At 41.0% G+C, this 12,822-nt stretch overlaps 1 protein-coding gene across 1 annotated transcript in view; it reads left to right on the plus strand.

The window, feature by feature from the left end:
- The window catches only part of SPTBN5 (spectrin beta, non-erythrocytic 5), a 179,426-nt gene that overhangs the window by 49,263 nt on the left and 117,341 nt on the right, over positions 1 to 12,822 (plus strand). Inside the window, exons 24-26 of the mRNA XM_075192975.1 lie at positions 5,140 to 5,254; positions 6,974 to 7,084; positions 12,562 to 12,741. Coding sequence (XP_075049076.1) covers positions 5,140 to 5,254; positions 6,974 to 7,084; positions 12,562 to 12,741 — 406 coding nt within the window. The remainder of the gene's footprint in view (positions 1 to 5,139; positions 5,255 to 6,973; positions 7,085 to 12,561; positions 12,742 to 12,822) is intronic.

Below are 12,822 nucleotides of genomic sequence, written 5' to 3' on the forward strand. Positions count from 1 at the left end.
TTCACATCTCGATCTGAAAGGGACATCAGAGTATCCTCAGATTCGCAGTAAAAGATCTGCATTTCTAATACAGAGCTTATTCCCTTCTGATTAGCCCATGGCCATCTTAACAACATTATGGGCCCCCGGGCAAAGCAATGCACTGGGGTCCCTACAAACATAACCACTCACAGGAATAAAAATGAAAATTATCAATAAAATTAAGTTTATATTTATTGTTATCTACTTAAAAAGTCAGTGTTTAAATAATAAAAATAACATGCCATACTACAGAGATTAATCCACCTAAAGGTTTTTTTCTGTTTGTCCCACTTCATCCTGGTTCTGGTCACCCCCTGTATCGGACACTGTGCCCTCCATTATGCTCCTGCTTGTCCCACTTCATCCTGGTTCTGGCCTATCCCTGTATCAGACACTGTGCCCTCCATTATGCTCCTCTTTGTCCCCCCTTCACTTACATTTCTATTGCCTTCTTCCCTACTTTTCGGTTTTCTTTCTTTCTTCCTCGTTTGCTTGTCCGTCACATCGTGGCTGCTCTCGGTGCGCTCCCGGTGCGTGATGACGTGCAAGCGCAACAAGGAGGAGGGGAAGAGGGGGCGGATCGCTGCTGTGTGACCACAGAAACGTACATTTTTTCTTAATTACTTCAGAGCCCTGGCTATGGGGCCCCTATGCATGTGGGGCCCCCGGGCAGTTGCCCAGCGTGCCCAATGGGAAAGATGGCCCTGGATTAGCCACATCTCCCAGTTTATTCAAATCATGGCATCACTGTTAAAATCAATAGGAGTCACTGTAGTTCCTTATTTAGACAATCTGCTTTTGAAAGCCAACTCTTCCTCCCTTCTTCGAAGCCACCTTCGAATGACAGTACTGCAGTCAGAATCTCATGTGTGGATAATAAATGATCAAAGATCAAACCTAATTCCGCCTCAGCTCATGATGTTCTTGTGCGTATTTTCAATACAAGTCTCCACAAAGTCTTCTTGACACAGTAGAAGATCATAAAAAGTCAAAAATTGATTAGGTCCATCCGGTCTCACAGACAGAATTCTGCCGGGGAAAATTGTTTTAACATTCGGAGTGGTGCAGGTGCATGCTTCCATTCTTGGACCTTTCAGAGCAATTTCCTGGCAAAGTGGTCCAGATCTGCCTACAGTTAGTCTTTCAGTTCTTCAGACTATTGCCTCAGACACATAAGTTATTTCTGTGGTGGCTGAAGTCTTGAGTCTTGAGCATGGGCCGTCCATTTTCCAACTGGGTCTGGACAACAGTATCTATGGACGTCAGTCTTCAGGGATGGGGGGAAATCATCTCTGGCTGCAGGGTATGTGGTCCCGTGTTGAAACAAAACTCCTCATCAGTGTATTAGAGCTCAGAGCAGCAACAAACGCTCTGAAAAGGGCACAACCCTTCCTGGGAAACAGGTAGGTTCAGATTCAATTAGACAATGCCAAAGCAGGCACAGGAGACCCATAGAGATGAAAGAATCATCCAGAATCATGGGATGGGCAGAAAGGTATGTTCCAGCAATATCTGTGCTGTCCACTCCGGGGATGGACAATTAGGAGGCGGATTTCCTGAGCAGACATACATTCTCCCGAAAGGGAATGGTCTCTCCACCCAGAGGTTTTCCCTCAGATTGTTAGAAGTCAGGGTCAATCGCAGGTCGATAGGATGGCCTCTTGGTTAAACCACAAAGTGGACCGGTTCTGCTCAAGAACCAGGGATCCGTAAGTGTTCCTAGAGGACATCATGACAGTACTGTCACAAGCACACTAGAAATTAATGGACCAGTACCTGTCAGCAGTTGGCGCTACTGAGTAAAGAGGCGCAGAGTCTAACACACCCTTAGTGTTCACCAGGGACCCCTGCAAATCGGTTTGGTCTTCGTTGCGTGGAATGCCCACCTCACGGCCCTCTATGCCAGTTCCTGGCAAGGCAACCTGAGCAAAGAGTTCCCAAGGAAGCCAGGATCAGAACTGGGAGATCCAAACAGAACCAGAATCAGTAATACAAAAGGGTTGTCCAGGAAGCTGAGGTCAGAACCGGAAGATCCAAACAAAACCAGAATCAAGATGCTGAAGAGTAGTCAAGAATAGCAGGTGTCAGAGCTGGATATCAGGAGTGAAACTAAGAACAGGAACTAGCACGCTGTATGACCCAATATTCTATCAGTGGGTAATTACCAGAATCTGCCTTGAATAGACATGTCAATAAACTCAGACAGTCAGTGATGTCATCAGATGACTGACCGCCGATAGCAAACCTAATAATTGCATCCCATTGCCTAGCAACAGGTGTGCGTCTATAGGCCGGCAGCAGAAGCAGCCGGAACTCACATCCCGTTGCTAGGTTATCAGTAGGAGAAGGTGTCCGTCCCTGAGGCGGGGATTGTAAGCAGGGATGATGCCTGACAAGTATCATGGAATTATCAGTTGATATACTTATTTCCACCAATAAGACATGTTTCATCGGGTATTTAAAAGGCCAAAAAAGAAGCAAGCTCCAGTGATCTTAGCAGCTTGACTTTGGCCAAGAAGATCTTGGTATGCTGACATACTAAAGATGATGGCAGTTCCAGGATGGAGACTTCCCCTTAGAAATTACCTACAAACGAAATTTCAACACAAGGACCTAGCTCATATGGCTTCAATGGTGTAGTTCTTGAAGCCAGCATTCTCAGAGCTAAAGGTCTCTTGTAAGTAGTTTATACAGACCATTCTAAAAGCCAGAAATCCAGTTTCAGCAAAGTACTGGCACAGTGTAGAAAACTTATATTTTCTGGTCGAACACAAATGGTTCCACACGTCGTCCTGCCGCGGCTTTATTCTTTCCTACAGTGCGGCCTTGACAGCGGTCTGAGACTCCGTTCTCTTAAAGTCCAGCTTGTTAGCTATATTGCTACGTAAATTAACAACTTGGTGCAAAAGGACATAATGTAAAGCCTGTTTGTGAACCAGACAGTGCATACATGTCCCCCATTGAAACCGTTACTATTATCCACAGGTCACGATGATCTGGCTGGTAACCATAGTACGAATGACCCTAGCGGTTAATTATCATTTATATTTTTTTCAATTACAACATAGTTTCTGTATATAAACAAACATATACTAAAGAGATAAATATATATTTTTTTTCTATATCAGTGTTGAGGAAACAGCTGCCTGTAGTATATTATGTCACACACTAGAAGAGTCCAGATTTATCACTAGTCATGTTTTTTTTGCACATATCCATAAAATCTCAGGCAAAGAAGAGATGAATGAGTCCCAGTGAAGCAGGGATTAGTTGTATATCTCTGGGCAGTGTATCCTTCCAGTTTTAAATGATATTGGCAATGGTTGCGTCTTCCGGCCTAGAGGCTTTAATTAGACAATTATTCCAGGCACGCAGATAGACCAGATACATATTGCAGCTGCAAGATATGAAATTGACAAGACTGATCACTTTACTGCTAATATGAAAGCTATTGTTATTTTAATATACCTATGGCATGTGTTCTTTTTAATTTACCATCAACATTAATGTTATGACATTTGCAGACTTTGTATAAATCTTGAGCAAAATTAGATTTAGTTTTGTGGAACGCGATCACTAAAGTGTGATAAAGGGGTAGAGAGGGTGCGTTATAGGGACATTACTTACTTTAAAGAAAGGGACTTTACTTGCTTTAAAGAATTGTACACAGACATTTCCACTCCGCAAAACACTTGCATTTTACCCCAGCTCTGAACTGGCAGAGATTGACCCTACAGTTATAATGGAACCATCCATTTGTATTTCTTTAGTGCACTTTGCCAATATAACATAAAACTTCACTCAAAATTGCCACATTTAATAATGACAGTCCCAGTGTCCACTTATTCTCATGATTAATTGAGCCATCAATGAGGCTAAACCAAGCAGTATCTTAGGAGAAAAAGGTTTTATATATTTAACGGGGTGGTTTTAAAGTGGCAGGAGATTGGACATTGATGTGATATTTGTATCTTTCAGATTTTTTCCACCTGCTCACAAACATAGATGCATCACTAGTCTGCAAAGACCTGCAATTTGGCATGCACCTGGTAGTGTATTGTGTGGTCCATAGGCACACTAGTGCAAAACCTATGGGCAGAACGGTGGCCTAGTGGTTAGCACTTTTGCCTTACAGCACTGGGGTCATGAGTTCGATTCCTGAACATGGCCTTATCTGTGTAGAGTTTGTATGTTCTCCCCGTGTTTGCGTGGGTTTCCTCTGGGTGCTCCGGTTTCCTCCCACACTCCAAAAACATGTTGGTAGGTTAATTGACTGCTTACAAAATTGACCCTAGTCTCTGTGTGTGTGTGTATTAGGGAATTTAGACTGTAAGCCCCAATGGGGCAGGGACTGATGTGAGTGAGTTCTCTGTACAGCGCTGCGGAATTAGTGGCGCTATATAAATTGATGATGATGATGATGCATGTTACAAAAGATCATCTTATTTTTTAGAGTTAGAGCCTAATATGCATGAACTGAAAACTGGGCAAGATTAATTTCAATTCACTGATTCGAAACTGGCAATTGGATAGAATCAAAGATTTGCTGTTATTAACAAAATTTTGTGCAATTCGTAAATTCTAGTCCAAATTTAGATGAATTGGGGGCAGTTTATGGTGTTCCATATAGATACTACTCTGTTAAGGTACTGTTGGAAACAAATTTAGTCTTTAAATGCTCTGAAGTTATTGCCAATAAAACATATAAAAATAAGTTAAACTTTCAGTTTTGGTGATGCTGTTTTTATGAAAAATAGATTAGCTCTTATTCCAGGAGATAGCTACTCCAAAGGTTCAAACAGAATTTTTTAATAATTGGAAGAGGTGAACCTCCTATCTAGATGTCTTTTGTCTTCACTGACATATGGCTTTCTACCTGAGTCATGTGACCCAAAAGGTTGGGGCTTTTTCCTAATATGCACCGTCCATCCGTTTTGTGGGATGCAGCAATATTTATGAGAGTGCTGCCTATCATCTTAGTGGGAACCAGTGATATCACTGAGGCTGTACAAACAGAATCCAGGGATAGTACAAAAGGTGCTTCTTGCCTTTGCAAAATACACTTAAAATGATCAAATTTGTATTTATATATTATGCCTATTTTACCTAATTTTGTAGATCATCATGGGAAGAACTTCAGCAAATAACTAAAGAAAGAAGGAAACGTCTTCGTGATGCTGAAGCTGTTCATAAATCTTACTGGGACCTAAAAGAAGCCCTCTCTCAAATTGAGGTTAATATTTAACTTATACAGTCTATCTCAAGTATTTTGGACATTTTCCTGGTAATGTAGAAATTATTAATGTATAATTTCAACTACAGTAACGCCTCTGACAGCAGGGAGCATAGAAGGCATTTTGCATTCCACATATGTAAAGGTGCTAAATTCAATACATCCATAAATGCATTTTTATTAAATGACAGTTTGTGATGTCATTTACATTTTTACTGAGGTGTACATATGATATTGCTATCTATTGCTGTAAATAATTACAATGTAATATGTGAATAACCTTTTATATTGATAGCTTTGGTAGTTATGTCATTATTTCACTTCATCATTCAGTATCAGAACCCATGTTACAATTCATGTGCTATATGGAATAATACAAACTCATGTGCTGCCCATTCTGTAGATACAGGTTCATGCTTGTAAGAAGCACTAAGCCTATGTGTCTCTATACTGTGTGAACACTGAGCTGCTCATACACTGACACAGAGGTTTTGGTGATGAAGGAGGAGTGGTGGGCTGGGGTGGAACAGAGTAAGAGGGGTCTGAGAATGACTGGGAAGGGAGGTTGACTACATGGGCCTTTGGGTTGTGTCCTCATGAAGAGATCTGCAAAGGCTTGGGAATAGATGTAGAGTTACCATCCATGAACTATCCAGATAAAACAGCAGTGACTGCTTAAGTGATTATATTTCTTGTATTCAATAAATGGAATATGGTGGAAAAGTTCAAATGGAAGTTACTGCGGTGATTATGAAAGCACAGTTATGTTCCTATTTATTGTTGTTAACCTGTACATTCATGGACCCTCACCTTCTTCAGATTATGGTTCAGTTTCTATTTATTTCCTGTGATTGAGCAAAGGATAAGGAGGTGCCAACTACATTAAGCAATTTCCACTAATGTGTACAGTGCAGTAACTCACAGCAGCCATTATTGGCAGCATGGTGGCTTAGTGGTCAGCACTTCTGCCTCACAGCGCTGGGTTTGTGAGTTCAATTCCCAACCAAGGCCTTATCTGTATGGAGTTTGTATTTTCTCCCCCTGTTTGCGTGGGTTTTCTCCGGGTGCTCCGGTTTCCTCCTACACTCCAAAAAACATACTGGTAGGTCATTGGCTGCTAACAAATTGACCCTAGTCCAGGGTTTCCCAAACCCAGTCCTCAGTGCAGGTTTTCTGGATCACATGTGGCATAATTAGGACCACCTGTGGATCTGTTACAATGTGTCAGTCAGTAATGAATACACCTGTGCTCCAGCAAGGAGATATGGAAAACCTGCACTTCTGGGGAGCCCTGAGGACTGGGTTTAAGAAACCCTGCCCTAGTCTGTCTGTGTGTGTTAGAGACTTTAGACTGTAAGCTCCAATGGGGCAGGGATTGATGTGAGTGACAAATATTATCTGTACAGCGCTGCGAAATTGGTGGTGCTATATAAATAAATGATTATGGTAACTTGCACTTTGCAATTTTGCACCTATGCTAATAACTAACCCCACAGTGTAATGAGTTTTAGTGATAGTGAGTCCTGATAAATGATATTACACATATAGATTAATTAGACAATACGATTTGCCTTTAACCCGTAGCTATGTATCTTTCTTCATATTCCAGTGTAAAGTTTAGGTGACTTGCTTAGAAAGATATGCCTAAAATACAATATACTGTAAACTGGTCATTGGATATGTAGTTATAAGTGTTGTTTTTCTTTAATTGCCTGGCAGGAAAAATCCAAAAGCATTCCCGATGACATTGCCAAAGACCTTAGTGGAGTCCAGTCCCAGCTGCGTAAACACGAGGCCCTGGAACATGAGTTGTCTGGGAATGAGCAGCAGGTAAACGATTCATTACTGTGCATGTCTGGGAAACATACGTGGCGATCATACTAGCACTGTCTGCTACACACGAGCCTCGTAACACTCAAACGGCTGATGGGGTACAGCTGTCCCGAGCATTCACATTAGCCTGGTGACATTTCAGGAGGGGACTTCGGTCATGTGATAAGAGCACCAAACATGCAGAATAAAAGGGAATAGAGGAGTCTAGCCGTTAAATGTGCGGACTGGATAACTGTGAAACCAAGAAACTTGCTGGAACCCTGATTCAAATACCAGTGTGAACTACCTATTACTACGTAGTGTAATACTTACATTGATGGACAAGTCATTTTGTCATTCTGTTTCCTAGGCACCAAAAACAGATTGTAAGCTCAAATGGACAGGATAATGTTTCCTAAAAAAAAACCCTCTGTGCACAGTTCTGTGTAAACCTATTTACACTGTTTAATCATAGTGATTAATAAAAGAAGACTCTATCAGTACACACAGGAAAGTGAGAACAGCACATAGGATTTTATCAGACACGGCTAATAATTCTATAGGGAAATTCTATATGGGCAGTTATTATAAATCATCAGTTCTTTCAATTATTTTGCCCCTGAGTAAACGTGGGGCTGAAAATAATGTAAACAGTGGTTTGCCATTCTGTCTTTCTTTTTGCTGATTTTGTGTTAGGAGAGATTCATTCTCTCTCTAAACACTTTCCAGGCACTGAAAATACCCAAGAATATGCCTAAAAATGCCATCTTCCATTATAAAGATGTTTAAATAAGTACTCTTATGTTATCAACAGGAAAATCATTCTAAAATATAGAACATAATAGATACTGCCATTCACCATTTGGAAATTAATTGTTAAATATCTGAAAACAAATGCATTTCCATGAAGTGGTCTTGAAACATATAGGACATGATTCATTAAGGAAAGTCAGGCAAAAAAATGAGTACGTTTTCTCCTGGACAAAACCATGTTACAGTGCAAGGGGTGCAAATTAGTTTATTATTTTGCACATAAGGAAAATACTGACACTTTTTTCATCTAGCACACAAATACTTAATAGGTTTATTTTTACACTGACATTTGAAGTTGATCTAGGACATGGCCTACCCCAATGTTAAATCTGTTACACATTTTAAATTTATCTCTCCCTCCAATGCAGCATGTTTTTGCCCAGGTGAAAAGTTACTCATTTTTTTTGCTTTACTTTCCTTAATGAATCAGACCCATAAAATAGTTTCTATCCAGTGTTATTTGGGCTGAAATACACTGTTCTACACTTGCAGTATACTGAATATTTGAAGCAATGTCCACAGTAAAATAAATATCTGTCTAACTGGGCCATTGGCCGTGTCAGAATAAGTGATCCATAGACGTTTTGAAAGCGCTATAAATTATAAAAATTCTTTTTTTGAGCCTAGCACATAATCTTTTCTTCTGTACGAAATCCACAGTAGGAAATATGGGAATTATGGAACAAAAACAACAGCTTTCTCCTTGTAAAATTAAGCTTGTAATGTTTAGTATCTAAGTAATGCAGTGCAGCAAAAATATAACTATGCATTCATCTTGTAATGTTTACATTACAGAAGGGTAAAATAAAATAGTTTTAGTGTACCTCTAAACTATAGACTAAGGGTTGATAAGTTGCTTAACGTCACTGTTAGTTGGCTGTAATGAAGTAAGCGAGTCTGATTTATTTGATCCTTCAAAAATCCTGTGTGATGCTTTTGTGCTGTTCTGTTAAAAGCCCCATAAAAACTTAAACTCTCTTCAGTGTTAGTCGTTATATTTTCCAGTCTACAGAAAAGAATAGTACCGTGTTACTCTGATGTTGCTCCCTTTTAATAGCGTGAAAACTTTATTTCTAGTCAAATAGGAAATGTCCACAGTCTCTTCACTACTGTGCATGTCCAGAAAGGGCAAACACTATTTTTAAGGAGCTGTGCAGGCAGAACAAGTGCTGTAAATGGCCCATAAACATTGCAATCTAATTTTGGTGCCTGAAGGTCACAAGCAACTGAAACTTGGAATCAAATTATATTTACCACCCTTAAAGACCAATAATATAATGACTATGTATCGTCAGCCTTGGATGCAATAAGAGCCTCAGCACATATATATATATCCACCATATACTGCAAGTCTTCAACACCTGTGATTTAATATATGAAAGTACACTTGTTGTGTGCCTTTTAATCTACCGCTAGAGCATACATAAGCTGCTTCTATTTCTTTTCCTTATTACCACTGAGTATATTGATTTACAGACATATACAGTACTGGATCTAGTAGATCTACTGTTTCAGGCAGAAAATTGGAAGAGACACACTGTGCAAAAGCATAAATGTCGCATCAAAATCCAACCTCCTACTACTTTTAATAAAACTTTTCAGTTTTTCTTCCAATGTGCTTGGAAGTTCAGCTTCATTTATGGCTTATATGAATCATGAGCGTAAGCGGGCACATTGGTACTGTATTTTTGTTTGAAATTTGTTTAAATTGGAAAGGATGTGTTCTTTCTTTGCTGAACCGCAACTGAAATAAACAAAATGCATCACATTAAAAGTATAGGACAAAACCCAATCCCTGCCAGCTCAAAACCGGTGCAAAAATAATGTCTTTTTGCTGAATAGAAAGGGCAGACAGCCCCTCCACACAGTAAAAAAGTGCTCTACAAAACTATACTTTGCAAAGGTCGTCTGTGCAAACTTACATAAACCACGGTACATGGCATCACCAAGCAGGATGTCTCTCTTATCCATGGGGAACACTGGAAACACTGGGATATAGAGTGCGGTGACAGGAGCTTGGACACCTTTAAGTTTGAAACCTAAGCTCCTTCCCCTCTTACACCCAGGAAACCTGCCAATAACGTCAGTGCTCACGACAGCAGCAACTTTTTTTTTTAAAACTTACTTTTATTTTCTCCACTAATTTCTGGCACATCTCTCTAGTGCTGGCACCTGCTTAACTGCAACGGCTGAGGGATACCTGGAAAGGGCAGAAGAGGTACAGCGGAGGATACCTTCTCCTACCACCTACTCAAGGACTGTCTCTGGGGGGGGGGGGGGCAATACTCATGCCCAGTGGCATTGGAGGAACAGGGAAACCAAGCAGGTAGTGCCCCTTATCTTTCCTATCATGTTGGATAAGGGTAGTACATCCAGGACTAGGCCTGGTAAGGGGACATCAGTACTATATGTTACCTAATCCAGGTGCCACTTTCAATTGTCTAGTGGCCAATCAGGTGCTGGTGGTTTATGCACAGCACTTGATGTGCCCAGTATGGAGTGGATGCCCTATGCACAGCATGTGTGGTGGAGGACAAGCAGCCACACTTACCTGTGGGGGCACCCACTGGGATGGTGGAGCCTGCCGGGAAAAGTCTTTAACCCCAGATATTGTAGAGCTCATGCAGCTCACCTATGCTTCTCTCTCAGGAGCCACTGTGAGCGACTCTCCCCCCCCCCCCCCCCCCCCCCCCACCCCTCCGACTTTGGAACAGGGACCTTCAAGACTCTCCTCTGCAGCACATAACAAGACGGTCTGGCGCAACTCCAGGCTAGGTAGGTACAATGTCTGGTGCAGGTTTCCTGCCTTGGAAAGAATGTTTAATTCCGCCACCACTTCCAGACCTCAGAAGATTTAGGTTCTGGCAATCCTTTAGTCATGGTGAGGATCTGACTCAGAACTTTGCTCCCAGGAAGAAGACGAGGTGGCTGAAGTTTTTGACCTTGAGGTTTCTTCGAGCTGTCCATCAGGCACTAAATATCCAGGACAGTGGGGAATCAGAGATTCCCAACAATTTTCTGGTTAAGAGGAAAAAGAAACAAACAGGTTTCGTTCCATCTTCTCCTCCGTTAAAAGACTTTTTTATGAAAGGTGTGGACCAAGCCTGATCACAGATTTCTGTGATCAGGTTTACTATCAGAGGTTACTGTTCCTTAATCCTTTCCCTCATATGGACATGGTGAACTGGGAATCTCTGCCTAAGGCAAATGCTACCATACCTCATCTGTCCGGGACAACCACCATTTCATTTCAGAATGCTGCTACCATTTGGGGTAGCACCGATATGAAGATTGAGGCCATCCTTAAGCTAAAATGGGTCTAAGAGAGGACCCGGCTTCTGTCAAAATCGACTTCAGCTTGAATCAATAAGGCAGCGTAGAGGTGGTCAAAACAGTTGTTTAGAGATGACAAGTTGAGAATGAGTTGAAAAGGACCCATCAGGATTGTGAACCAAAAAGAGATACGAGTAAAAGCCAAATCCTTTCTACTCTTCTGGAACCACTCCTCTCTTCTTCCTTTCAGGCCAAAGTGTTTTCCAAATTCCACTTAAATCACGATATTGCAATTATGTGATAGGACTTTGAGAACCTGTGTTCATAGGACCGATGATGTGCACAGGAAAGAGGATAGTTTGATCTTCTATGATGTCCACAGGAGAAACTGTCTGCCGTCCAAGGAAACTAGACAAGCTATATTACTTCGGTAATTCAACAAGTTTATATTGAAGCAAGGCAGCCTGTTTCCGAAAATGTGGCGATCCAATAAGATTGGCGAGTGCCTCCTGGGCTGTGCAGCACAAAGCTTTGGCTGAGCAGCTGTGTCAGGCGGCCATCTGGTTTTCTGTCCACACCTTTACGAAGTGTTAGAAGTATAATGTGCTTTCTGTTCTGTGGGGCATTGTTCGTAAAATAACTGGGTTCCTGCTGGCAGAGGTGTATAGGGGTGAAGAGTTACAAACATTGAGTAGAATCTTAAAGTGCCCACAATACTAGCTGAGTCTCTATACCACAAGGTCGTCTATATTTTCCTATAGGCTCAGAGTAAAGGATTTAATGGAAGTATAAAATCCAATTTTCTACATCCCAGTTTCCATATGTTTTAATACATGACCGAACAAAAGCATATACTATATGCCCTCCTCATATACAACACATTACTCACTTTAAATGATAACACATAAAGCAGAGCATATATTTGATGCCATCTTTCTATACAGCATAGTCATTAGAAAAGATAATTTTGCTCCTAATATACATCAGAATATTTTTTGGGAATGCTGATCAATGCAACTGCTGTAACTTCAGGTGACATTATGGAATAATAGAAATCAGGCCTGTCCTTCTCCTTCCAATGGACCACAAGTCTAAATGTCTCTGTGAAGCCACTGGTTCCTAGTGAAATAGTATACTGCATTTTCAAAAATATCTATAGGTGTTGAAAACTTCTGTACTTGAGTCTGAATATTTTCTTTTATCTATGGTTCTAAAAAATGGTCCTCCATATAGCTGCAGTTGTCACTCCGGATTTTCCTTCTTTTTTTTTTTCCGAAGACTGATCAAAGTCAGTATGTTTTCCTATGGGTTACACCGTGTCGGAGATGTTTGCATCAATTCTATTCATACAGCTTAATTAGCTGTTGGTGGTAGAACTAAATCTGTAATTCACTTTAATTATTTTGCAGCTGCAAGAGGTCATTGACGCAGCAGATGAAGCTCTGCCCAGGTGCTCTGGAAACCAGAGTATGATGCTGCAAGAGAAGCAGCAGGAAGTGGTAGGGAAGTGGGAGTTGATGAAGACCAAAGTGGAGAAAAGAAGATCAGACCTGGAACAATGCTGCCATCTCTACTTCTTCCTGTCTGCTGTAAGTGCCTGTAGAATCTGTACATCTGTATGGCTGTAGCCTAATCATACATATTATTTGTTGCCCTATTTGGGCAATTTA

The sequence above is a fragment of the Mixophyes fleayi genome, chromosome 12 (genome assembly GCF_038048845.1).
Source record: "Mixophyes fleayi isolate aMixFle1 chromosome 12, aMixFle1.hap1, whole genome shotgun sequence".
In the NCBI taxonomy this organism is placed as follows: Eukaryota; Metazoa; Chordata; class Amphibia; order Anura; family Limnodynastidae; genus Mixophyes; species Mixophyes fleayi.